This window comes from Aotus nancymaae, unplaced genomic scaffold (assembly GCF_030222135.1).
Source record: "Aotus nancymaae isolate 86718 unplaced genomic scaffold, 86718_ANA_hifiasm-v0.15.2.pri h1tg000059l, whole genome shotgun sequence".
Taxonomy (NCBI): domain Eukaryota; kingdom Metazoa; phylum Chordata; class Mammalia; order Primates; family Aotidae; genus Aotus; species Aotus nancymaae.
In genome coordinates this window covers 4,717,185-4,744,958 of record NW_026988473.1, presented here as the reverse complement: position 1 = coordinate 4,744,958, position 27,774 = coordinate 4,717,185, and the positions used below count along the sequence as shown (strand labels likewise).

General features: G+C 49.1%; 1 protein-coding gene and 1 pseudogene across 1 annotated transcript; one reads left to right on the top strand and one right to left on the bottom strand.

Moving 5' to 3' along the window:
- The first annotated feature begins 810 nt into the window (after window positions 1-810).
- Window positions 811-27,534, top strand: VPS51 (VPS51 subunit of GARP complex). Its single transcript, XM_012463011.3, has 10 exons — window positions 811-1,086; window positions 1,599-1,728; window positions 23,452-23,598; window positions 23,674-23,893; window positions 24,043-24,760; window positions 25,155-25,370; window positions 25,553-25,771; window positions 26,274-26,395; window positions 26,486-26,573; window positions 27,169-27,534. Exons 1-10 carry the CDS (start codon window positions 859-861, stop codon window positions 27,427-27,429), a joined length of 2,349 nt encoding a protein of 782 aa, XP_012318434.1. The 5' UTR covers window positions 811-858; the 3' UTR covers window positions 27,430-27,534.
- On the bottom strand, window positions 18,525-19,878 carry LOC105724443 (large ribosomal subunit protein uL4-like; annotated as a pseudogene).
- Window positions 27,535-27,774: the final 240 nt, after the last annotated feature.

The following is a 27,774-nucleotide window of genomic DNA, read 5'->3' as shown; positions in this document are numbered from 1 at the left end:
GTCTCTACTAAAACTACAAAAATTAACCAGGTGCAGTGGTGCATGCCTGTAGGCCCAGCTACTCAGGAGGCTGAGGCAGAAGAATCGCTTCAACCCGGGAGGTAGAGGTTGCAGTGAGCCAAGACTGCACCACTGCACTCCAGCCTGGGCAACAGAGCAAGACTTCGTTGCAATAATAATAATAATAATAATAATAATAGGCGCGGTGCAGTGGCTTACGCCTGTAATCCCAGCACTTTGGGAGGCAGAGGCGGGCGGATCACCTGAGGTCAGGAGTTCGAGACCAGCCTGGCCAACATGATGAAACCCCGTCTCTAAAAAAAATAAAAATTAAAAATTAAAAAAATAAAATAAAATAATAAAAGAAGCACTGCGCTAGAGGCACGGTACGGGATAGTGTACATGCATTTAATCCTCGCAGCCCCGCTGTGAAGTATGTACCCCAATTTTAGGAATGGGATAAACTGAGCCACTGCCCAGGTATCGAGACAGTGGCAAGATCCCAGGAACATTCTACTCTGGCCTCACGTCCCGCATCCGTTCATTGCACCTGGGCACATATTCCGTGGGCCGCTTGCCTGCGGGGGTGCAGGTTGGGGAGCCACTACCCGTCTCCCTTCTGGGAAAGCAGCAACTCGAGGCAGTTGCACAAAATGCTTCCACCCATCAGGGCTCTTCCGGAACCTTTTCACTTGAGGAAGACAGGTGCAGTGGAACTCTTGTCTCGAATGACTCAGGGCTGCTGGGGGACGTTTCACCTGAAGGACTGCCTCGTTTCAACAACAACTTTATGGATCCCGGAAGTGCCTCCTCCCCGCCCCCTTCCCAGCCTCACGCTCGTGGGCTGCAGTAAGAGCGATGGCGGCGGCAGCTACGGCCGGGTCTAGCCCAGGGTCTGGACCTGGGGACTCCCCAGAAGGGCCCGAGGCTGAAGCTCCGGAACGTCGGCGGAAGGCGCATGGGATGCTGAAGCTTTACTACGGCCTCTCGGAAGGGGAGGCGGCGGGACACCCCGCGGGTCCCGACCCTCTGGACCCGACTGATCTGAACGGGGCGCATTTCGACCCGGAAGTTTACCTGGACAAGGTGTGTGTGCGGGTGGTAGGAGGGGTGAGGCCAGGGGGGAAGGGAACCAGGCCCCTGATATATTGCACCCCCAGATCACGCCTCCGACTTTTTGTGAGGTTGAGAGAAACAGGGGTTCCTAAGAGGACGAGCCTCGGCCAAGGAGGACTAGCAGTTCAGGCGTCTGAGGGAATGTGAGCAGGATTGGACTGGCCTAAGGTGATGCCGCATCTGAGGTCTCCTGGGCTGATGTGATAGGCCTGGGATTGGGGGCGTGGTCCAGGCGTTGACAGGCGCGGGGCTGGGCTTAGGCCGAGCCCCAGGATTTCAAATGCTGGCAAACACCAAACAGGGTCGAACCTAGTAACCCCTGAGTTAGGCCACTTAGGGCCCGGTGCTTGGGATTCCTGAGCCAGCAGTGGTTGGAGGGGGTGTGGATCAGAGATTTCTTGCACTGAAGGCCTATCAGCTGCAGGCAGGGCTGGGGGCATGAATGCCTACTGACTCAAACACTAACCACCCAACTTCTCCAGCTGCGTAGAGAGTGCCCTCTGGCCCAACTGATGGACAGTGAGACGGACATGGTGCGGCAGATCCGGGCTCTAGACAGCGACATGCAGACCCTGGTCTATGAGAACTACAACAAGTTCATCTCAGCCACAGGTGATCCCCACAGGGACACACCCTCCAAAGTCTCACAGCCCCCATTCTGTGAGACTTCCCACCTGTGTTGGGAAAATCAGCAAGGGATTTAGAGGGAGGAGACTCAGATTCCAGTCTTGCCCTGACATTATTCCATTCTCACCTTCTTCCTTTTGAGCCTTCGTGGTCAGACTACTATAGAGATAATAGCTGCTCTCAGAAGGTTGTCTTAAGTACCAAAGGAGAGAAAAGACAAAAGGAGATTATTTATTTATTTTTGAGATGGAGTCTCACAGTGTCGCCCCGGCTGGAATGCAATTGTGCAATCTCAGCTCACTGCAACCTCCGACTCCCAGGTTCAAGCGATTCTCCTGCCTCAGCCTCCCGAGTAGCTGGGACTACAGGCATGCACCACCTTGCCCAGCTAATATTTTTGTATTTTTAGTAGAGAGAGGGTTTCACTATGTTGGCCAGGCTGGTCTTGAACTCCTGACCTCATGATCTGCTCACTTCAGCCTCCCTAAGTGCTGGGATTACAGGCGTGAGCCACTGTGCCTGGCCTATTTATTTATTGTTTAAGAGACAGTATCTTGTTTCGTCTCCCAGGCTGGAGGGCAGTACATGATCATGGCTTACTGCAGCCTCAACATCCCAGGCTCATGTGATCCTTCTGGATCCTCCCAAGGCACTAGGATTACAGGTGTGAATCCCTGGCCCAGCCCAAAATGAAATGTATTTATCTGAAGCACTTGAAAGACCAGGCATGCGGCTCATGGCTGTTAATTCCAGCACTTTGGGAGACTGAAATAGGAGGATCACTTGAGCCTAAGAGTTTAAGACTGACCTGGGCAACATAGTGGGACCCCACCTCTACAAAAAAATAAAAACAAAAATTAGCCAGACCTGGCGGCATATGCCTGTAGGCCCAGCTACTCAGAGACTAAGGAGGGAGGATCACATGAGCCTGGGAGGTTGAGGCTGCAGTGAGCTGTGATTGTACCACTTCATTCCAGCCTGGGCAACAGAGCAAGACCCTGTCTCCAAAAAAAGCATCTATCTGAAGAAGAATCCCTGACACCAAGGAACGCTCATTAAGGTTTAGTTTCTCTTATTATTGATAGCTTTCTTCTCTGCTCCAGAGAAGAAAGAAGGTGGTCTTGTCCCTCCCTTCCTTTCTCTCTCCCTTCTTTCCCTCCTTAACTAAGCAAAGAGAGAAGATGTATGATACTAAGGGACACAAAGATCATGTAGAGGCTTTTTTTTTCTTCTGTCCTATTTATTCTCTAGCACCAGACAGCGTTCTGCTATTTTCCACACTGGCTTCTGTGCTGTTTTGAGGAGATAGATGTACTGCTCAGACTTCTGTAGTAATTTTGCGCCCATGTGTACTAAGTCCAGGAGGCAAATCAAAGGGTTTACCTGCAGTCTGTGGAATGTTCTGGGAACATCTGTGGGTTGCATTCTGATGTCTGTTACTCTCCTCGTGTCGCAGTGGTGGGTGTAGTAACCTATACTCATTGTTCTTTTATCTGATTTGAAGCAGATTCCATGAGTAGGCACCTTCCTATTTGTTAATACCAGCATCAAAATGGCAAGAAATTATAGCTTCTGTGCTGGGATATTTCTCACAGGAATTTTGTAAGATTATGTTTTCCATTTGTTGGAATGTGTATAATGTTTTGAGACTTAGCTCTTTTGTAAGAAAAAGAGAAAATTATGAAGTGATTGGGAGTCAGGGGTTCTAAATCTAGGAATACTAGCCAGGCGCAGTGGCTCACACCTGTAATCTTAGCACTTTGGGAGGCTGAGACAGGCAGATCACCTGAGGTCACTAGGGAGGGACTGTGGAGTGAGAAGAGCAGAGGTCTGAGCACTGCACGCTGGGGCATCCCAACTGAGGATCAGGAAGAGGCCTGAGGATGGGGCATCCGGACACTGAGGGTCAGGAAGAGGCCTGAGGACCCAGCATCCTGAAACTGAGGGTAAGGAAGAGGTCTGAGCGCTGCACCCTGGGACATCCCAACATTGAGGGTCAGGAAGAGGTCTGAGGACAGGGCATCCCGACACTGAGGGTCAGGAAGAGGTCTAAGGATGTGGCATCCTGACATTCAGGGTCAGGAAGAGGTCTGAGGATGGGGCATTCCAGCATTCAGAAGCCATAGAGATAAGGAAGATCCCACAAAAGGAACAAACATTTAGGAAAGTGCGAGGATAACCAGGAGCATTGATGTCTTAGAAGCTTAAGTGAGGGGCTGGGCATGGTGGTTCTCACTTGTGATCCCAGCCCTTGGGGAGGCTGAGGCAGGTGGATCACTTGAGGCCAAGAGTTCAAGACCAGCCTGGCCAACATGATGAAACCCTGAATCTACTAAAAATAGAAAAATTACCTGGGCAAGGTAGAGCATGCCTGTAGCCCCAACTACTCAGGAGGCTGAGGCAGGAGAATCACCTGAACCCAGGAGGTGGAGGTTGCAGTTAGCCGAGATCGCGCCACTGCACTCCAGCCTGGGTGACAGAGCGGACTCAAAAAAAGAAGAAGCTAAGTGAGGAAGGCGTTCCAGGACGTGGAATTGATAGACTTGGGCGAGACACTTAGCAAAGTAATGTAGCATAGAGTGTGTGTTGATTGGGCAAGAGAGAGAAAAAATGAGAAAGGAACAAGGTCCTCAGGAAGGAGACGGGGTGGAGCAGGGCAGGGAGGGAGGCATTGGCCTTAGCCAAGGGCCAGAAGCTCATCTAGGGCAGCAGGAGGGGAAGCAGGATGTGAGCAGAGCCAGGAAGGCAGTAGATGTGCACTTTACCTAGAAACCTTCCAGAACGTGTTAGGGATTTGGCCTTTATCCACAGAGAGCCAAGACAAATGAGTGATGCACTCAGATTTCTGGTTCGAAAAGATTCCTCCAGCTGCACTGGAAGGAATGGATTGGGCTGAGCACAGTGGCTCATGCCTGTAATCCCTGCACTTTGGAAGGCTGAGGTGGGAGGATCACTTGAGCCCGAGAGTTTGAGACCAGCCTGGGCAACATAGTGAGACCTGATCTCCAGAAAAAAAAAAATAGCTGAGTATGGTGGTGTGCACTTGTTAAATTAAAACCAGCTACTTGGGGAGGCTAAGGTGGGTGGATCACATGAGCCCAGGAATTGGAAATTGCAGTGAGCTATAATCTCACCATGGCAGCCTAGTCCGGGTGACAGAGCAAGACCTAGTCTCAAAAAAAAAAAAAAGGCCGGGCGCAGTGGCTCATGCCTGTAATCCCAGCACTTTGGGAGGCTGAGACAGGTGGATCACCTGAGGTCAGGAGTTTGAGACCAGCCTGGCCAACATGGTGAAACACCATCTCTACTAAAAATACAGCAAATTAGCTGGGTGTGATGGCGGACACCTGTAATACCAGCTACTTGGGAGACTGAGGCAGGAGAATCACTTGAACCTGGGAGGCAGAGGTTGCAGTAAGCCAAGATTACTGCAAGCCAAGATCACTGGAGTGCCATTGCACTCCAGCCTGGGCAACAAGAACAAAACTCCGTCTAAAAAATAAATAAATAAATAAGGAATAGGTTGGAGAGGAGGCATGAGTGAGGCCATCATATCAGTAGTCAGGCCAGAGATTCTGGGATCTGACACCAAGATGGTAATGGTGAAAATGGACAGTGATGGGCAGACTGGGGTATCGACAGCCCTGGTATTGAGGAGCTCTGGGTGTAAAGAATGACCTCTGCTTAAGATTTCAGTTTAAGCACCGAATCATGGATATAGCAGCAAACAAGACAACATTAGGTTGTCACAGAACATACATTCTAGAGAAAGACAGTTAATGAACAGACTGATGAAACAACCTATACGGAGGCCCTGGGAAAGCTCTCCAGTGCAGGAAGAACAGGAATGTGGGGAATGAAGCAAGCAGGGCTAGACTGTAAACCAGGGGTTGTCAAACTTTTTTCTGAAAAGGACCCAAAAGTATTTTAGGCTTTGTGGACTATCTGGTCTCTTGCAGCTACTTGACTCTGTCTCTGTAGCCTGAAAGCATCATAGACAGTATGCAAATGAATGAACATGGCTATATTCCAGTAAGAAAATTTTATTTACAAACATGGGCAGTGAGGGTCTGGAGTGACATCAGCAAAAATGCTGGAATAAATACATTAAATATTTTTATCCTCCAAAAAAGCAATGAAAAAAATTAGGCTGGGTGCAGTGGTTCACACTCGTAATCCCAACACTTTAGGAGGCTGAGATGAGTGTATCACAAGAGGTCAGGAGTTTGAGACCACCCTGGCCAAAATGGCGAAATCCTGTCTCTACTAAAAATATAAAAAAGGACCGGGTGGATCACCTGAGGTCAGGACTTTGAGACCAGCCTGGCCAGCAAGGTGAAACCCCATCTCTACTGAAAATATAAAAATTAGCTGGGTGTGGTTGTGTGCACCTGTAGTCCCAGCTACTCAGGGAGGCTGAGGCAGGAGAATCACTTCAACCTGGGAGGCGGAGGTTGCAGTGAGCCGAGATGGAGCCACTGAATTCTAGTCTGGGCGACCGAGCAAGACTCCATCGCAAAAAACCAAAACGATAGCTAGGTGTGGTGGCAGGTACGTATAATCCCAGCTACTCGGGAAACTGAGCCAGGAGAGAATCGCTTGAACCCTGGAGGTGGAGTTTGCAGTGAGCTGAGATCACGCCGCTGCACTCCAGCCTGGGTGACAGAGCAGGACTCCTTATCAAAAAAAAAAAAAAAAAAGCAATGAAAATTCTAACCAGAATAGTCAGAAACAACTTTACTCTGGAAATTAACCAAGGTTTGCATCAAGCAATCCAGGGAATATTGAAAAACGGCTGAATCTTGGTAAGAATAGTGAACCCTGTGGTGTTTAACTCGCCCTAGCCCCACTACTTGCTCTCCAACTCAGCTGTAGCCTTAAAAAATAACACCTCAGGCTGGCCGCTTTCAGTGGCTCAAGCCTGTAATCTCAGCACTTTGGGCGGCTGGGGCTGGCAGAACATGAGGTTAAGAGATCGAGACTATCTTGGCCAACATGGTGGAAACCTATCTCTACTAAAAATACAAAAATTAGCCAGGTGTGGTGGCACGTGCCTGTAGTACCAGCTACTCGGGAAGCTGAGATAGGAGAATCGCTTGAACTTGGGAGGCGGAGGTTGCAGTGAGCGGAGATCACGCCACTGCACTCCAGCCTTGCGACAGAGCGAGACTCCATCTCAAAAAAAAAAAAAAAAAAAAAAAACCCAAAAATAACCAGGCCGGGCTCAGTGGCTTACGCCTGTAATCCCAGCACCTTGGGAGGCTGAGGCGGGTGGATCACGAGTTCAGGAGTTCAAGACCAGCCTGCCCAAGATGGTGAAACCCCTTCTCCACTAAACATACAAAAAAAAAATTAGCCAGGCCTGGTGGCAGGGTTTTATTTTGTTTCGTGTTTGAGACAGAGTCTCGCTCTGTCGCCCCGGCTGGAATGCAGTGGTGTGATCTCAGCTTATTGCAACATTCCTCTCCTGAGTTCAAATGATTCTTCTGCCTAAAGCTCCAGAGTAGCTGGGATTATAGGCACTCACCACCACGTCCAGCTAATTTTTTGCATTTTTAGTAGAGACAGAGTTTCATCACGCTGGCCAGGCTAGTCTTGAACTCCTGATCTCGTGATCCGCCCACCTTGGCCTCCCAAATTGCTGGGATTACAGGCATGAGCCACTGCACCTGGCCTACTAGGGATATTTTTTTGGAGACGGAGTCTTGCTCTGTTGCCCAGGCTGGAGTGCAGTGGCATGATCTCGGCTCACTGCAACTTCCTTCTCCTGGGTTCCAGTGATTCTCCTGCTTCAGCCTCCCAAGTAGCTGGGCTTACAGGCATGTGCCACCATAGCCAGCTAATTGTTGTACTTTTTACTAGAGATAGGGTTTCACCATATTGGCCAGGCTGGCTACCAGGACTTTTTCATTGTCAAAATAATTATAGGCCAATGTTGCGACTGCCCGAGTTGGTGGGTGATAGTTGGTACAGACGTAGACTAACCAAAAGTGCCTTAATGAAAAGCTGAGAAATGGATATCCACAGCGGCTTTGACAAGCTCTGACGTATTCCCGGGAATCTCGAAGGCCACAGGCATTTGTAGGGCTGTATGTTGGTTCGGGAAAGACCTGAGAATGCCCGGTGCTCTCATGCCTGGCTCATCTCTAGGCTCTGCACAAGCAGGAATTGAAGGCTAAGGCCAAGTTAGAAACTGTCTGGCTGAGTGTTTAAGGTGTGCCAACACGAACACACAGAGCCCCTCAGCAAAGACAGAGATTTATTGGATCCAGGCATTTAATTTTTTAATTAATTTTAATTAATTAATTTTATTTATTTATTTTTTTGAGACAAAGTTTCCCTCTTGTCACCAGGCTGGAGTGCGATATTCTCAGCTCACTGCAACATCCGCCTCTCAGGTTCAAGCGGTTCTCCTGCCTTAGTCTCCCAAGAAACTAGGACCACAGGAACCTGCTACCAGGCCCAGCCGAGTTTTGTATTTTTAGTAGAGACAGGATTTCACCATGTTTGACCAGGCTGGTCTTGAACTCCTGATCTCAAATGATCTGCCCACCTTGGCCTCCCAAAGTGCTGGGATTACGGGTGTGAGCCCCTGCACTTGGCCTCTACAAAAAAATTCTTTAAAAATTAGCTGGTGTGGTGGCATGCACCTGTGGTCCTAGCGGCCTAGGAGGCTGAGGTGGGAGGATTCCTTGCTGGAGCCTGGGAGGTTAGATTGCACTGAACTATGATCATGCCACTGCACTCCAGCCTGGGTGACAGAGCAAGACCCTGTCTCCAAAAAAAAAGAAAAACAAAACCCACTCAATATAATGCCCCATAGTAATAAGATAAATAGTAATAAGGAAAAAGGGCAAAACACGTGATCAACTCAATAGATACAGAAAAGAAAAATCCCATAAAATCCAACAACCTTTCATGGTGAAACACTAATAAATCAGGACTAAAAGGGAGCTTTTCTCAAGGGAGGGATAGGAAGAGATGTGTTAAAGGATCCAGAATTACAGCCAGATAGGAGGAATTCATTCTAGTGTTCTGTATCACTGTAGGATGACTATAGTTAACAATAAAATATAGTTTCAAATAGCTAGAAGGAGAATGTTGAATGTTCCCAATACAAATAATGTTTGAGATGATGGATATGCTAATTACCATGATCTGGTCACTATATCTTATATACATGAAAACATCACTATGTACCCCATAGATAAGTATGGTTATTATTTGTCAATTAAAATAAAAATGTGGCTGGCTGGGTGCGGTGGCTTATGCCTGTAACACCTGTAATCCCAGCATTTTGAGAGGCTGAGGCAGGGGGATCACCTGAGGTCAGGAATTTGAGACCAGCCTGGCCAACATGGTGAAACCCCATCTCTACTAAAAATAGAAAAAGTTGCAGCCAGGCTTGGTGGCTCACACCTGTAATCTCAGCACTTTGGAAAGCCGAGGCGGGCAGATCGTGAGGTCAGGAGTTTGAGACCAGCCTGGCCAACATGGTGCAACCCCGTCTCTACTAAAAATACAAAAATTAGCTGGGTGTGGTGGTGTGCACCTGTAATCCCAGCTACTTGGGAGGCTGAGGCAGGAGAATTGCTTGAACCCGGGAGGTGGAGGTGTGGTGAGCCAAGATCGTGCTGCTGCACTCCAGCTTGGCAACAGAGTGAGACTCCATCTCAAAACAAAACAAAACAAAACAAAACAAAAACAAAAATTAGCCAGGTGTAGTGGTGCACACCTCTAGTATCAGCTACTCGGGAGGCTGAGAAAGGAGAATAATTTGAACCCGGGAGGCGGAGGTTGCAGTGAGCCACAGCACTGCACTCTAGCCTGGGTGAGACAGAGAGAGACTCTGTCTCCAAAATAAATAAATACAAATAAAATAAATAGAGCCGGGCGCGGTGGCTCACGCCTGTAACCCCAGCACTTTGGGAGGCCAAGGCAGGCGGATCACGAGGTCAAGAGATTGAGACCATCTTGGCCAACATGGTAAAACCCCGCCTCTACTAAAAATACAAAAAAATTAGCTGGGTGTGGTGGCACCCGCCTGTAGTCCCAGCTACTAGGGAGGCTGAGGCAGCAGAATTGCTTGAGCCCAGGAGGCGGAGGCTGCAGTGAGCTGAGGTCACGCCACTGCACTCCAGCCTGGCGCCTGGTGATGGAGTGAGACTGTCTCAAAATAAAATAAAATAAATAAAAATTGGCTGGACGTGGTGGTTCATGCCTATAATCCCAGCACTCTGGGAAGCTGAGGTGGGTGGATCACCTGAGATCAGGAGTTCAAGACCAGCCTGGCCAACATGGTGAAACCCTGTCTCTACTAAAAATACAAAAATTAGCCAGGTGTGGTGGCATACACCTGTAATCTCAGCTACTCAGGAGGCAGAAGCAGGAGAATTGCTCCAACCCAGGAAGCAGAGGTTGCAGTGAGCCAAGATCGCACCACTGTACTCCAGCCTGGGTGACAGAGTGAGACTCTGTCTCAAAAAAAAAAGAAGAAGAAAAAAAACTTAAAAAAAAATAAAAATTTAAGAAAAGAAGGGGAATTTCCTTAACCAGCGAATGATGAAAAACCCCTAGGTAACATCATACTTAATAGTGAAAGGCTGAAAACTTTCCTGCTAAGAATCAGACAAAGATATCTGCCCTTACCATTTCTATTTGACTTTGTGCTAAAGGTATTAGAGCCTGGGCAATAAAAGGCATCCAGATTAGAAAGGATGAAGTAAAACCATCTCTGTCTGCAGATGACATAATCTCTGTCTCAAAAAAAAAAAAAAAAAAAAGAAATTAAGAAAGCAGTTCCATTTATAGTAATATCAAGAATAAAATATTTAGGAATATATTTAATAAAAGAAGTAAAGGTATTTTCAGTATTTTGTATATTGAAAACCATAAAACATTGTTGAAAGGAATTAAAGGAGACCTAAATAAATGAAGACATTCCATGTTCATTGATCAGAGAACTTTTTATTTATTATTTTTATTATTTTTTTATTTTTTTGAGACAGTCTCGCTCTGTCACCCAGGCTGGAGTGCAGTGGCGTGATCTCGGCTCACTGCAACCTCAGCCTCCTGGGTTCAGGCAATTCTGCCTCAGCCTTCTGAGTAGCTGGAATTACAGGCACCCGCCACCACACCCAGCTAATTTTTTTTGTTATTTTTAGTAGAGACAGGGTTTCACCATCTTGGCCATGCTGGTCTTGAACTCCTGACCTCGTGATCCACCTGCCTCAACCCCCCAAAGTGCTGGGATTACACGTGTGAGCCACTGTGCTTGGCCAAGTACTTTTTAAATTACTATTTAAGATGGCAGTACTTCCCAAATTGATTCAATGTCTTTCCTATCACTTTTCCAACTGACTTTTTTTTTTTTTTGCAGAAATTGACAAACAGCATAAAATTGTATGAGGGATTGCAGGAGATGCAGAACTGCCCAAATAACTTTGCAAAAGAAGGACAAAGTTGGAAGACTCGCACTTCCAAGTTTTTTTTTTTGGAGACGGAGTTTGGTCTCACTTTGTGGCCCAGGCTAGAGTGCAGTGGCATGATCACAGCTCACTGTAGTCTTGGCCTCCCAGGTTCAAGTGATCCTCCCACCTCAGCCTCCTGAATAGCTGGGACCACAGGTGTGTGCCACCACAACTGACTAATTTTTTAGAAGTTTTTTGGGCTGAGTGTGGTGGCTCACTCCTGTAATCCCAGCACTTTGGGACACTGAGTGCCAGGTCCCACCCACAGACCCTGACTGAGTAACAGATGAAAGAAATACACTGACACGATATTTTGCCTGTCAGCATGACTAAGGGTCTCTGCTTCCAGAATTAGCAGCCACCCTGATAAGCCAGTAGCCTTTGCATTTATTTAGTACAGATTAAATGAGAAAGGTTCTAAGTAAACACCATTAGAGGGTAATTAACATTTCTAACCCCCAGTAGAGAGCAGTCATGCACCCACGGAAGATCAAAAATCAGTCTTAAGACCACGTGACTGCTTATGCATGGCTAAGAAAAAAAAAAAAAACGAGAGAGAAGACCACATGAGTAAACAAGTTATTTAGATAAACTCCTTTTCATTCCTTTGTATCTACTCCTAGCTATTAGCTCAAGGTAAGGGGGTTAGGCTGCCTTCAGCCATAACCTCTTTCCCAAGGCTTTTGCAAAACTTTCCGGCCTTCTAAGGTTTACATCTTTCTATAATGTTTCCACCACCCTGACTGATCTACAGCTGAGGTGGGCAGATTACTTGAGGTTAGGAATTTGAGACCAGCCTGGCCAACATGGTGAAATCCTACACAGAAATTAGCTGGGTGTGGTGGCGCACACCTGTAATTCCAGCTACTTGGGAGGCTGAGGCACAAGAATCCCTTGAACCCGGGAGGCAGAGTTTGCAGTGAGCCAAGATTGCACCCTTGTACTCCAGCCTGGGTAATTGAGTGAGACGCTGTTTCAAAAAAAAAAAAGAAAAGAAAAAGAAATTTGTAGAGACAGGGTCTCATTATCTTGCCCAGGTTGGTCTTGAACTCCTGAGCTAAAGTGAACCTCCTGCTTTGGCTTCCCAAAGTGCTGGGATTACAGGTGTGAGCCAGTGCACCCAGCCACACTTCCAAGCTTTAAAACTTAGTGTAAATCTACAATAACTAAGGTGGTGTAATATGGCATAGGATAGATATCCAGATCAATTTAATAGAATTGAGAGTCCAGAACCAACCTGTGTATCTGTAGTCAACTGATTTTTTTTTTCCCTGCAAGCTTATCCTTAAGGTCAACTGATTTTTAATAAGGATGCCAAGGTCATTGAATGCAGAAAATAATCCTTTCAACACATGATGCAGTGCTGGGACAACTGGATATCCATAGGCAAAAGAATGAAGTTGAAGGCAGGGCACAGTGCCTCATGCTTGTAATCCCAGTGCTTTGGGAGGCCAAGGTGAGAGGATCACTTGAGCTCAGGAGTTCAAGGCCAGCCTGGGCAACATAGTGAATTCTCAGTCTCTACAAACAATTTTTTAAAAAGTTAGGCAGGTGTGGTGACACACGCCTGTAGTCTCAGCTACTTGAGTGGCTGAGGCAGGAGGATTGCTTGAACTCAAGAGGTTAAGGGTGCAGTGAGCTATGATTGTACCACTGCATTACAGCCTGCGTGACAGAGCAAACCCTGGTCTCAAGCAAACAAACAAACCACAAAAACAAGAAAAAACAAGAGTGAAGTTGGATCCCTATCTCACATCACATACAAAAATTAATTCAAGATGAATCATAGACCTACACATAAGAGCTAAAATTGGCCGGGTGCAGTAGCTCACGCCTGTAATCCCAGCACTTTGGGAGGCTGAGGCGGGCAGACCACAAGGTCAGTGTTCGAGACCAGCCTGGCCAATATGGTGAAACCCCATCTCTACTAAAAACACAAAAATTAGCAGGGTGTGGTGGGCAGGCACCTGTAGTCCCAACTACATGGGAGACTGAGGCAGGAGAATCACTTGAACTTGGGAGGCGGATGTGGCAGTGAGCTGAGATCATGCCACTGCACTCCAGCCTGGGCAACAGAGCAAGACTGTCTCAAAAAAAAAAAAAAGAAAAAGAAAAAGAGCTAAAATTATAAATCTCTTAGAAGAAAACAGATACAGATTTTTATGACCTTTTATGACCTTAACCTTGGATTATGCAGTTTCTTAGTGATAGCACTCAAAGTACAAATAACCAAAGAGAAAAATAGATATATTGGACTTCATCAAAATCCAAATCCTGTGCTTTAAGGACCCTATCAAGAAAGTAAAAGGGGCCAGGCATGGTGGTTCACGCCTGTTATCCCAGCACTTTGGGAGGCTGAGGCAGGCGGATCACAAAGTTAGGAGATGGAAACCATCCTGGCCAATGTGGTGAAACCCTGTCTCGGCCAAAAATACAAAAATTAGCCACGCATGGTGGCATGCACCTGTAGTCCCAGCTACTTGGGAAGCTGCGGTGGGAAGATCACTTAAGCCCAGGAGGCTGATGCTGCAGTGAACTGAGATCATGCCACTGCACTCCAGCCTGGGTGGCAGAGCGAGACCCTGTTTCAAAAAAAAATGACAGCCCATGGACTGGGGGAATATATTTGCAAATTATATATCTAATAACGATCTAGTGTTCAGAATATATAAAGAACATTTTTTTGCTCAAGGCTAAAAAGACAAATAACCCTAATTTAAAATGGGCAAAGGATTTGAGTAGACACTTCTCCAGAGAAAACATACAAGTGGCCAATAAGCACATAAAAAGACGCTTAACATCATTAGGTCTTAGGGAAATGCAAATCCAAACCACAAAATGCTGTACCCAGCGTGGAAGACAGTTTGATCGTTCTTCAAAACCACACACAAGGTTACCATATGATCTGGCAATTTTACTCCTAGAAATATACCAAAGAGAATTGAAAACGTATGTTCACACAAAAACATGTACACAAATGTTCATAGCAGTATTTTTTTTTTTTTTTTTTTGAGAGAGAGTCTAGCTCTGGTACCCAGGCTAAGAGTGCAGTGATGCCATCTTGGCTCACTATAACCTCCACTTGCCCAGTTCAAGCCATTCTCCTGCCTTAGCCTGGTGTGGCTTACAGGTGTGAGCCACCTCGCCTGGACAATAGCAACACTTTTTTATAGTAGCCACAAGGTGGAAGCAATCCAAATGGCCATCAATTGATGAGTGAATAAAAACAAATATCCACACAGTATAACATGCTGACACAGGCGACCACATAGATAAACCTTGGAAACATGCTAAGTAAATCATATGCCTATGATTCCATTTCTGTTAAATGTATTCTGTAGAATAGACAAATCCTTAGAGACAGAAAATAGATTAATGGTTGCCAGGTTCTAGGAGTGGGGGAATAAGGAATGACTGCTGAGGGTTACAGAATTTCTTTAGGGGATGATGAAATGTTCTGGAATTACATAGTGACATTGTACAACCTTGTGAATATGTTAAACATATTAAAAACCACTGAATTTTATGGTATGTCAGTTATATCCCAATTAAAAAGAAAAACGAGGATTGACCCAGCTTTGGCCCGCAGGCTGTAGTTTGCCAAGCGCTCACCTACACATCAGATTTCATTGTATAATAATGCATTTACTTGTGTCAAAATTAGAAAGATCTCAAACGTTGTACAGGGAAAAGCCTCTTCTAATTCTTTTCTCCTGCCAAGGACAAAGCAGTCTTTGACAGTACAGTTCACTGAAAATTAACAGAGGCGGGACGTGGTGGCTCATGCCTCAAATCCCAACACTTTTGGAGGCAGAGGCGGGCAGATTGCTTGAACTCAGGAGTTCAAGACCATCCTGGCCAACAGGCGAAACCTGTCTCTACAAAAAATACAAAAATTGGCTGGGTGTGGTGTCATGCCCCTGTAGTCCCAGCTGCTTAGGAAGCTGAGGTGGAAGGTTTGTTCCTGGGAGGCAGAGGTTGCAGTGAGCCAAGATTGTGCTACTGCACTCCAGCCTGGGTGATAGACCCAGATCCTATCTCAAAGAAATAAAAAACATTAACAGATATACAGAAAAGTGCACATAAGTAGACAGCTCCATGAATTTCACAAAGGGAATGCAGTCACATAGCATCCAGGTTGGGAAACAGCATAACCAGCAAAGCCCCCGAGCCTCCTACCAGTTACCACCCAGTCCCCTCCCCGGGTAGCCAGCATCCTAGCATCCAGGTGGTTTTCACTCTCCCTGGTTGCAAACTGCTTAACAAGCTTTTTGTTTGTTTGTTTTTGTTTTTTTGTTTTTTTTTTTGAGACAGTCTTGCTCTGTCACCTAGGCTAGAGTGCAGTGGCGCAATCTCGGCTCGCTGCAGACTCCACCTCCAGGGTTCAAGTGATTCTCCTGTCTCAGCCTCCCAAGTACCTGGGATTACAGGCGCCTGCCAGCACACCCAGCTAATTTTTGTGTTTTTAGTAGAGACAGGTTTCACTATGTTGGCCAGGCTGGTGACCTCAGGTGATCCCCCTGCCTTGGCCTTCCAGAGTGCTGGGATTACAGGCATGAGCCACCGTGCCTGGCCTGCTTTCCTTAAAAGCTTGAAATGGAAAGATAAATGGTGCAGTCTTTACGACTGAATGGTATGGATGCTTTTCACTGTTGTTTTGGAGATGGTCTGATTTTTATCTCCAGTTTAATGGCTCCAGGGCTATGCAGGCCGCAACAGCGACAGGACACAACAGTGCTAGGTGTTCTTTCACTCTATTTTTGTAACAACTTAGTGCTTGGAGTTTACCTTTAGAAGTTGGCTTCAAGCTTCCTTCTTGAGGTAGCACCTAAGTGTCATGGGCTCAGACATCCACTACCAAAGGAGTCTGCTCTTTGGATGGTAGGTTTTGGCAGACCTGGAAGGAGCTTGTCACACGGCCTGTAAGCAGAACCAAGAATTCACTGGGCGAAGACGAAACGCCTCATCAACTGCCAAGCCTCTGTCTCCCAGTAGATCATGACCCAGGATCCCTTTGCGAACCTCAGCCTCTGCCCTGCTTTTACTGTTTTCACTGCATAGCACTGCCTTTGCTACATCCATTAATTTACCATCTATGAATTGGCAAGAAAAATCATTTTCCTCACAGGTATAGTGGCTCATACCTGTAATCCCAGCACTTTGGAGTGCTGAAGTGGGAGCATTGCTTGAGCCCAGGAGTTTGAGACCAGCCTGGGCAACATAGAGAGACCCCATCTCTACAAAAAAATTTAACAAAAATAAAAAAAGTAGCCGGGTATGATGGTGCATGTGTGTAGTCCTGGCTACTTCAGAGGCCAAGGCGGGAGGATCGCTTGAGCCCCAGAGTTCAAGGCTGTATAGTAAGCTGTGTTTGCGCCATTGCATTCCAGCCTGGGTGACAGAGCAAGACCCTGTCTCAAGCAAACGAACCAACCAAAATAAATTACAATTTTCCCAACAAAATATAGGCAGTGGGCCCAATGGTCCCAAAAGTAAGATGGATGTTGTTTTTATTTATTTATTTATTTATTTATTTTTTAAGACGGGGTTTCATCATGTTGGTCAGGCTGGTCTTGAACTCCCTACCTCAGGTTATCCGCCCGCCTTGGCCTCCAAAGTGCTTGGATTACAGGTGTGAGCCACCGCGCCCGGCCAAAATGGATGTTTTATATCATGTGATTTTATTCTTTAGTAGCCTTCCTCTCTATGAAATCATCTCTAAGAGGGTTAAATGATCTTTTCTCATGGACTGTGTTGCTAAAGTGAAAAGTTCATTTTGCTGATACACGATCTCCCTTTCCATGTAACTTTTAAAAACCCTTAGTAGCTCTACAGACGTTAGCCCTGTAGGTTCTTTGTCTCGGGCAGTTCTTTCTCTTGGATTTTCTCTAGTATTTTTTTCCTGCATTTTTTGTGTCTGTTTCTTGTCAAATTGACATCAGTGCTTTTCTCCTTACCCTTCCAGCGATCTCCCCAAGTGGGGTAGAGTCCCACAGTTCAGGGAATGTTCTCGAAGCAACACTGGGGCTCTACCCCACTTGGGGAGATCGCTGGAAGGGTAAGGAGAAAAGCACTGATGTCAATTTGACAAGAAACAGACACAAAAAATGCAGGAAAAAAATACTAGAGAAAATCCAAGAGAAAGAACTGCCCGAGACAAAGAACCTACAGACCAGGTGTGGGTGTGTGAAAGCTCACAAGTGACTGCAGTTAGATATTTCAATATTCTTTTTTTTTTTTTTTTTTTTGAGGCAGAGTTTCATTCTTGTTGCCCAGGCTGGAGCGCAATGGCATGATCTTGGCTCACTGCAACCTTCGCCTCCCGGGTTCAAGCACTTACAGGCGCCCACCACACCCAGCTAATTTTTTATATTTTTAGTAGAGACGAGGTTTTGCCATATTGGCCACGCTGGCAGTTAATGAGGCATTTCATCTCGAACTCCTGACCTCAGCTGATCCAGCCGCCTTGGCCTTCCAAAGTGCTGGGATTACAGGCCTGAGCTACCACGCCCGGCCCCAGATTCTTCTTTATAAATACTGATCAGTTTGCATAACCACCAGCAAAGAAGAGAATACTTCTTTCAGTCTTTGACAATCTGAAAAGTAAAAAGTGTTATTTTAAATTGTTTATAGTAATATTTATGGGTTTTTTTTTTTTAGGGCTATTTATTCAATTATTATTATTATTTGAGACAGAATGTGGCACTGTCACCCAGGCTGGAGTGCAGTGGCACAATCTTGGCTCACTGCAACCTCTGCCTCCTGGGTTCAAGCAATTGTCCTGCCTCAGCCTCCCCAGTAGCTAGGATTACAGGGACCTGCCACCACACCCAGCTAATTTTTGTATTTTTAGTAGAGATGGGGTTTCACCGTGTTTGCTAGGCTGGTCTCAAACTCCTGACCTCAAGTGATCTGCCTGCCTCAGCCTCTCAAAGTGCTGGGATTACAGGCATGAGCCACTGCGCCCAGCCTATTTATTAGATTATATCATCTGCAAATAGTGATACTTTCTCTCCTTTACGATTTGTCTATCTCCATAATACATCTGGCAAGTCTAGCTGAGTTGGCTAATGCCCCAGAACAATGTAGATAACACTGGCAATCAAGGTTGTCCTTGCCATGTTTTGACTTTAAATGAAGTGCTTCTAGCACTGCCTCAGTCAACATGATACTGAGTTTTGGAGGTTAGGGAAATATTTAGCTGCTCATATGTTATTGAGAGTTTTTAAAAAAATCAATAATAGATGTTGAAATATCTCTTTCATCTATTAACATGGCAAACTATTATTTTTTATTTTTTGTGTGTGTGTGTTTCTCTGCCTGTTTGATCAGGTCTTTATTCAAAAGAAACTGTCTAAAATGATTTGACCTTTATGGAATAATCAAATTTAAGAGTTTATGCAGCAGGCTTCTTTTCCTCTGTAGTGGGTTTCTTTTCTGCTGTCTTCTTTTCAAGGGCTGGTTTCTTGGTAGCTGCTGCCTTTTTTCCTCCTGGAGGCTTCTTCTGCTTCTTAACACCAGCAGCCTTCTTTCCTTTCTTACCTACTGCAGGCTTCTTGCCTGCAACCTCCTTCTCATCTGATTTGGCTTCTAGTGCTGCTGCTGCCACGGCCGCCTTATCCACCCGGAGCTTGTGATTCCGGAGCGTGGCGTTTGCGTATGGGTTTAGCTTCAACATGATTCTCAGGTTTTTCAGTGGGTTGTTCTTTAGGACTCTGCGATGACTCTTCCTGCGTGGTGCTTGAAGGGCTCTTTGGATCTCTGGGCTTTTCAAGATTCTGCTGAGATCTGTATTGATCATCTTGTGCATGGGGAGATTGTAGTTACTCTTGAGGGAAGCGGCTTTACGCCGAGTGCCATACAATTCATCTAACTTCCGGAAAGCGCTTTTGGTCCAAATGCAGAAACGTCCCACACGCCCACCAGGAGCAAGCTTCAAAATGTTCAGTTTGCTTACATTAGGCAGAGTAATTCCAGGGATGTTTCTGAAGGCCTTGATGATACCATTATCCTCATTGTAGATGATGCAGGGGCCTCTGCGCTGGATACGGCGACGGTTTCTCATTTTGCCCTTGCCAGCTCTCATTCACTGAGAGGCATAGACCTTTTTGATATCATTCCAGGCTTTAAGTTTCTTCAGAAGCAAAACAGCCTCCTTGGTCTTCTTGTAGCCTTCAACTTTATCTTCGACTACCAAAGGAAGTTCAGGAACTTCCTCAATACGATGACCTTTAGACATGACCAGTGCTGGTAAGGCTGAGGCAGCCAGGGCAGAACAGATGGCATATCGTTTTTGGGTTGTGTTCACTCTACGATGCCAACGGCGCCAGGTTTTGGTTGGTGCAAACATTCGGCCTCCACGACACATATTTCCAAAGCCACCCTGGCCAGAACAACGTGTCCCACCACCTCGAACTCTGGGAATTTGAGCCACAGCTCTGCCAGTACCCTAAGACCCAGCACTAGTCTGATGACCTGCTAATTCACTGACTACATAGGGCTGTCTGTTGTTTTTGCGCAAGTTTGTGTGAACGAAGTTCACAATATCCGGTCGAATAGGAGCCTTGAATACAGCAGGGAAAGTGACATTTTTGCCAGATGACTCCCCCTTTTTGGAGTACACCAATATCAGTGGGCGAGCACACGCCATGGCGAGAGAGAGGAGACAGCCACGCTCCTCTCGGCCCGGCAGCTGCCACAGGAAAAGCCATGGCAAACTATTATTAAGAGATCCTCTAATTTTGAGTCATCCTGACATTCATGAAACAAAAACCATTTGTTATTTATCAATTATTCTTTTAATATGCTGCTGGATTTTGTTTGCTTATTTGTGCATTTCCATTTGTTCCATTTCCATTTCCATCTTTACATCTTCATTTGTAAAAAATATGAATGTGTATTTCTGAAGTATTTCTGTTATTTATTTTTTGAGATGTTTTATTTATTTATTTATTTATTTTTCTCCTTTCCTCCTGAGATGGAGTTTTGCTCTTGTTGCCCAGGCTGGAGTGCAGGGGCACGATCTTGGCTTACTGCAACCTCCGCCTCCCAAGTTCAAGTGATTCTCCTGCCTCAGCCTCCCAAGTGGCTGGGATTGTCGGCATGCTCCACCATGCCTGACTAATTTTTTGTATTTTTAGTAGACGGGGTTTCTCAATGTTGGTCAGGCTGGTCTCGAACTCCCAACCTCATGTGATCGGCCCACCTCAGCCTCCCAAATTGCGGGGATTACAGGCATGAGCCACTGCGCCCAGCCTTCTGTTATGTTTTCATAACAGTGTTACGTTTGTTCCACCACATTTGTGTGAGAGCTATTCTCATTTCTCTGCTGGGACAGTGTTTATACAGAGAATTGGAAGGACCTGACCTTCGAGCTGTGGCAACACCCTTGGACATCTGGGCCAGGAACCTCTGTGTGGAGGGGAAGAGAGAGGAGGGTCTTTCTTTCACAATATTCTCTATTTTTTCTGTTGTGTTTTCTTGTTTTCTACAATCCATTTTGGTAAATCCTATTTTTGTAGCCAATTATCCATTCTAGCCATAGAATTTACCAAGCCGTTACCAGTTTAGTGTTTTCTTGCTATTTTACCTATGCTGCAATTGCAGTTTTGATTTCCTTTCCTGACCTCATAATTGGTTAAGAATGAGGTTTTTCGGCCGGTTCCCCCATGCTGTTCTCGTGATACTGAGTTCTCGCGAGCTCTGATGGTTTTCTAAGGGGCTCTTCTCCCTTCGCTCGGCACTTCTCCTTCCTTCTGCCTTGTGAAGAAGATACCTTGCTTCTCTTTCACCTTCTGCCATGATTGTAAGTTTCCTGAGGCCTCCCCAGCCATGCTGAACTGTGAGTCAATTAAACCTCTTTCCTTTATAAGTTACCCAGTCTCGGGCAGTTCTTCATGGCAGTATGGACCCAGACTACTATATGTTTGCTTTTATTTTCTCCCAAGTCCAGCTTGAACCTGGGAGGTAGAGGTTGCACTGAGTTGAGATCGTGCTACTGCACTCCAGTCTGGGTGACAGAGGGAGACCCTGTCTCAAAAAAAAAAAAAAAAAAAAGAGTTGTTTTTCTTTGTAAACTACCATATGGAAAGGTTTGGGTATATTTTATGGCGTTGTTTGGGAAAAACGCAAACTGTGTGCTTTCTACTCACATCACCACAATCATGACCACAAAAGAGTTCTGAGACCAAATACATTGGGTTTCTTCCTTACACACCAAGCAGCAGACACCTGCTGGGTGTCCTCTGATAAAATTCCAATGCTATTTTTGTTTTAACCGAGTCTCACTCCATCGCCTAGGCTAGAGTGCAGTGGCATGATCTCAGCTCACTGCAACCTCCTCCTCCTGAGTTTTGTTTTGGAGGCGTTACATGTGGGCTTTTTGTGCACTGTCCCCATCAAGGTGTTAAGTAGGTCATTAGGCAGTGCTCTAGTCAGAACAGGAGGCAGAAGTGTCTCAGTCACCACAGCTGCAGGATTGGATGAGACCTCTCTGGAGAGGGAGAGCAGAAGACATAAACTGTGCACAGAAGTCTGTTTGCTTTGCAGATTTATAGGGAGTTGCTGTTCGCTTTTATTTTCCCCATGAAGCACATGTATGAAGCCGGGTCCCAGTTGAGAGTCAGCATGTATTGGAGGTTTGGTTGTTTTTTGTTTGTTCTTGAGACAGAGCCTCACTCTGTTATCCAGGCTGGAGTACAGCTGGACAATCTCAGCTCACTGCAAGCTCCGCCTCCTGGGTTCAAGTGATTCTCCTGCCTCAGCCACCCGAATAGCTGGGATTACAGGTATGCTATGATGCCTGGCTAATTTTTGTATGAGATAGGGTTTCACCATGTTGGCCAGGCTAGTCTCAAACTCCTGACCTCAAGTGATCCACCTGCCTCAGCCTCCCCAAAGTGTTGGGACTACAGGTGTAAGCCATTGAGCCTGGCCTTGTATTGGAGTTTTGGGGACTGAGAAGAAAATGTTACCTTGGACAATGGGAAAGCAGACCCACTAGAAGGTTTGGAAGGATGGCTAGGCAATGTGGAGTGCTATTTTGGGACTTGAGGTCATAAAATTTAAAGGGAGGCCAGTTGGGATGATTGGTTCAGATGCCAGGGGGAACTGGCTCATGGGGCTTAACCTGCACTAGGGTTTTGTCTGACAAATAATGGAGGGGGTTGGGGCAAGAGAGGCAAGGGGGCTTGCAAACGGTGATGATGCTGATGGAGAACCGCAAATTCTGAGAGCAGTGAGGGTAAAGGAAGTGCGGCCAGGAGGGGTGTTGTAAACAGGGACCAAGTGCTGGGGTCAGTGCATCCAGACTTCCTGCAGAGGCCAACGGATTATCAGGGCAGACAGGGTGAGTGGCCCAAATTACAGAAGGCAGTGAGATTTGAGGCTGAGATTTTAGAGGTGGCAGTTGTTGGAGATGGCAAGGAGAGGGTGGACCAGATAAAGGCAGACACTAGAATAGGTGGAATTGAGGCAGTCAGTGAACAGTCGAGAACGTTCGAAGGCTCATTCATGTGGGTCTGCACAAGGAGGTGACAGGAGGGGGACAAGAGGAAGCAGTGACCGGGAACTGAGAGGAGTGGCAGAGGACAGTAGAGACAGCAAAGAGGAGGTCTGTAGCTTGATGGCATGGTCTTTGGAGAAGCTGGGGTTTTGAAGAGGAGGTCTAGACATGATCTAGAAGCACGAAGGGACGGGGCTCCCAGGCACCTCCCTAGGCAGGTTTCTCTCAGGACCGAAGGGAAAGGGCCCTTCAGAGAAAGCCCACGTTCCAGAAAGCATGTGGAAGGCTTTGGGAGGTCTGGAAAGGAGATGAGGGTGAACAGCAATGTATTGCTTAGTGCGCTGGGCACACAGATGTGCCTGGGAGCCAGCAATCTGTGCCTTGGCTGTTGGTGGTCTGACGGACAATTGAGGCACAGTGGCGGCAGCTGGCTAAGCACCTTCGGCCTGCTTCGGCTCTGGACTTCGTAGGGCCGGCACTGTGGCTCTTCGGGCCGGCTCCCCTAGGCACCAGGGCTAGGGGCTCACAGGGCGTAGGTAGGTGATGCCTGCTTTGGGAACATAAACCCCCTCTTCCTCGCCCCCATTTGCTCTGTGCGCAGCCCTTTCTCTCGAATCATCCATGTACCCCTGGAGCAGCCTGGGGCGTCTGTGAAGGAGTGTGTGAGAGTGGGCTGAGGTTGCGCCGGCCCCGCAGTCACCCGCTCTCCCCTCTCCTCGGCCCCTGCCCTCCTAGACACCATCCGGAAGATGAAGAACGATTTCCGGAAGATGGAGGATGAAATGGATCGGCTGGCCACCAACATGGCAGTGATCACGGACTTCAGCGCGCGCATTAGCGCCACGCTCCAGGACCGCCACGAGCGTATCACCAAGCTGGCAGGTGGGTGCTGCCAGCTGGGGCCTGCAGTGGGCCTCCCCTGGAGCTCCGGGGCTCACACCACCCTCCGTCCCCCAGGAGTCCATGCGCTGCTGCGGAAGCTGCAGTTCCTCTTCGAGCTGCCCTCGCGCCTCACCAAGTGTGTGGAACTGGGCGCCTACGGGCAGGCAGTGCGCTACCAGGGCCGTGCGCAGGCCGTACTGCAGCAGTACCAGCACCTGCCCTCATTCCGCGCCATCCAGGACGATTGCCAGGTCATCACGGCCCGTCTGGCCCAGCAGCTGCGGCAGCGCTTCAGGTGTGGCCCGTCTGCCCTGACTCCAGCGCTCCTGCCGGCCCAAGCCCACCTATACCCCACCCCTGGGCCCTCCTGGAGCTGTCGCCCTGCTCCTGCCCCATCCACCAGCAGCCCCGGCCCTGCCCTTCACTACCCTCTCCTTCGTGTAGGGAAGGCGGCTCAGGTGCCCCAGAGCAGGCGGAGTGCGTGGAGCTGCTGCTGGCCCTGGGCGAACCTGCGGAGGAGCTGTGTGAGGAGTTCCTGGCGCACGCCCGCGGCCGGCTGGAGGAGGAGTTGAGAAGCCTGGAGGCCGAGCTGGGGCCCTCCCCTCCGGCTCCCGACGTGTTAGAGTTCACCGATCACGGAGGCAGTGGCTTCGTGGGTGGCCTCTGCCAGGTGGCGGCGGCCTACCAGGAGCTGTTTGCGGCCCAGGGCCCAGCAGGAGCTGAGAAGCTGGCAACCTTCGCCCGGGAGCTGGGCAGCCGCTATTTTGCGCTGGTGGAGCGGCGGCTGGCGCAGGAGCAGGGTGGTGGTGACAACTCGCTGCTGGTGCGGGCGCTGGATCGCTTCCACCGGCGCCTGCGGGCTCCTGGGGCCCTGCTGGCCGCTGCCGGGCTCGCAGACGCTGCCACAGAGATCGTGGAAAGAGTGGCCCGCGAGCGCCTGGGTCACCACCTGCAGGGTCTCCGGGCGGCCTTCCTGGGCTGCCTGACTGACGTCCGCCAGGCACTGGCAGCACCTCGCGTGGCTGGAAAGGAGGGCCCTGGCCTGGCTGAGTTGCTGGCCAATGTGGCCAGCTCCATCCTGAGCCACATTAAGGCCTCTCTGGCAGCAGTGCACCTTTTCACCGCCAAAGAGGTGTCCTTCTCCAACAAGCCCTACTTCCGGGTACGGCCTCCTCTTGGGTATTCCTTGTTCAGTCTGCTGGTTGACCCTTCAATACCCTTTATAACAGTGCTTGGGGAACTGGGGACAAGTTACCAGGGTAGATGCAGTCCCTGCCCCAGGCACTCTGGGTGTGGTTTCAGGTTCTTGTGCACAGTCTGGGGAGTGGGGAAGGCATGGGTAGTGTGCAGCTGGGCTAAGAATAGGGGTGCAGTGGGGTACCCAGTGTTGGCTCTCCCTGCCCCCACTCAGGGAAGCTGCTCCAGGGTACTTAGAATGCAGGATGATGTTGTCCCTTGCAGAGGGGGCTGGGGCACTTAGAGCCCCAGCAGAGGGTCATTAACAGCCCTACCTAGAAGAGGGGACCTGCGTGGATCTGGGCACCTTCTCCTTGCAGGGTGAGTTCTGCAGTCAGGGTGTCCGTGAGGGCCTCATTGTGGGCTTCATCCGCTCTATGTGTCAGACGGCTCAGAGCTTCTGCGACAGCCCTGGGGAGAAGGGGGGTGCCACACCACCTGCCCTGCTCCTGCTGCTCTCCCGCCTCTGCCTGGACTATGAGACAGCCACCATCTCCTACGTCCTCACTCTCACTGATGAACAGTTTCTGGTGCAGGTGAAGCACTAGCTCCTACAGGGATGGTGGTTCTGGGAATGCAAGTGGCTGGACGGTGCCCTCATGGCCAGACCCCAGACCAACTGCTGTGTGTACCCCAGCCTCCATGTTGTCTGTGCCTAGCTCCTGGTTGGCAGTGGCCCCCGTACCCACTCCCTCTGTCCTCTGCCTCCTTGGCTCAGGATCAGTCCCCGGTGACGCCCGTGAGCACACTGTGTGCAGAGGCCAGGGAGACAGCGCGGCGGCTGCTGACCCACTACGTGAAGGTGCAGGGCCTGGTCATATCGCAGATGCTGCGCAAGAGCGTGGAGACGCGGGACTGGCTCAGCACCCTGGAGCCCCGGAACGTGCGTGCCGTCATGAAGCGGGTGGTGGAGGATACCACTGCCATCGACGTGCAGGTGCTGCCCAGGCTGGTCCAGGGAGCCCTGACGCAGGCTGGGGGTGCTGTCCCTTCATGAGGGGCTGGGGCAGCAGAGGATCACTAGTGGCTCCTGCCTGGAGGAGAGGACCTGTTGTGTATCTGGGCTTCTCCTCACGGGGCGAGTTCTGTAGCCAGGGCGTCTGTGAGGGAACTCCGGGGAAACAAATCTCCAAGGATGAAGACGAAAGGGGCTGGGCAGTGCCTGTGTCCACGGTCATGTTCCTCCTCAGCATTGGGTGGTGGCATCTTCGCTCCCATTTTGCCTGTGGGTAAGCAGAGGCTCAGGGTTACCTAGAAAGTCAGGGCAGGGTTGGTGCTGAAGATTAGGCATCAGACCAACTCTTGTGTCCTGCCTTTGCCCCACTCCACTGCTTCTATAAATAGCGACCATGTGCTCGGACCTCCTTGCATTCCTTTTTTTTTTTTTTAATCATGTAGTCCTCAACAACAGGTGTTGCAGTACCTCTTTTTACCACCAGGTGGGGCTCCTGTACGAAGAGGGTGTTCGCAAGGCCCAGAGCAGCGACTCCAGCAAGAGGACCTTCTCCGTGTACAGCAGCTCTCGGCAGCAGGGCCGCTACGCCCCCAGCTATACCCCCAGGTCTGGCTGGTCAGGGGAGCCCCAGGGGAAATGGACAAAAGCGGGCGAAGGTGCAGGACAGGCTCTGATTCGTTGTCTCCCCCAATCCAGTGCCCCGATGGACACCAACCTCTTGAGCAATATCCAGAAGCTGTTCTCTGAACGTATTGATGTGTTCAGCCCTGTGGAGTTCAACAAGGTCCGTGACTCAGACTTCCAAGGAGCCTGGGGAGGGTTGGCTGGAGCAGCCCCACACCTGCCCAAGGAGCCCCAGGACTCTGTGACCAACTGGGGGTGACTCTGACCCTCCAGTCTCTGTCTCTAGGACTGTTTTTAGGTAGTCCAGAGTACCCTGTCCCCGAATTCCACGGCCCCTGCCCCAAACTTGGTGTATGCCCAGCCTGAGTCTCGGTACTGACTTGGGATGACTCTTTGCCCTTGTCCTTGTCCCCACAGTAGTCCTGGGTCCTCCCCAAGGTTTCCTATTCACCCATGGTCCTTGGCCCCCAACTCTCCAAGGTCAGGGATGCCTTTGATTGCTGGGCCCTACACCCATGGTCCCTGGCCCCCCACTCTCCAAGCTCAGGGATGCCTCTGGTTGCTGGGCCCTACCTGTCCCCTGCCCTCCAGATGACGGCGCTAACATTGTATCCGTCCCCTTATCTGGCCCCGGGGACTTTCTGCCTCATCCCAGCTACTGGCACCGTATGTCTCCATGGCCCCTGCTCAGAACTTGGGTGCCCCTCGCCAACACCTGCCGTCCCCAAGCTGAATCCCTGTGTCCCTGCCTGCAGGTGTCGGTGTTGACGGGCATCATCAAGATCAGCCTGAAGACGCTGCTGGAGTGTGTGCGGCTGCGCACCTTTGGGCGCTTCGGGCTGCAGCAGGTGCAAGTGGACTGCCACTTTCTGCAGCTCTACCTGTGGCGTTTTGTGGCTGACGAAGAACTCGTGCACCTGCTCCTAGACGAAGTGGTGGCCTCGGCTGCCCTGCGCTGCCCAGACCCTGTGCCTATGGAGCCCAGTGTGGTCGAGGTCATCTGCGAGCGCGGCTAGGAACAGCCGCTGCCATGCACAGGCCTTCCCCGGCGCCCCAGGGCCCGGGTGGTCTTTCACCGCTGGCAGGTGTCAGGACCCGCTTAATAAATAAACCTGTGTGGCTGCCTCCTCTCGCTTGCTGGGCGGGCCTTTCCGGGGGCGGGGTTTTGAAGCTGAGGCTTCTGAGGCGCCCGCGTCGGTTCCGCCCCCGAGTGCCGATTGGCTGGTGTTCTGGGCCCAGGATGGGCAGGGGGCGGGTCCACTTAAAAACTCTGGGACAGGAGCGGTCCTTGTCTGCACTCAGGGTTCTGGCAGGTGCAGCCGCCTCGGGGCCGGATCCTCGGCGCGGCCGAGCCCGTCTCC

Excerpts from the sequence above, each read along its gene's own strand:
- VPS51 (XM_012463011.3), top strand. The coding sequence starts at position 859 with ATGGCGGCGGCAGCTACGGCCGGGTCTAGCCCAGGGTCTGGACCTGGG. Across the intron at positions 25,772-26,273 it reads CCACTGCCATCGACGTGCAG|GTGGGGCTCCTGTACGAAGA; the intron begins GTGCTGCCCAGG and ends TTTTACCACCAG. Across the intron at positions 26,396-26,485 it reads GCCCCCAGCTATACCCCCAG|TGCCCCGATGGACACCAACC; the intron begins GTCTGGCTGGTC and ends CCCCCAATCCAG.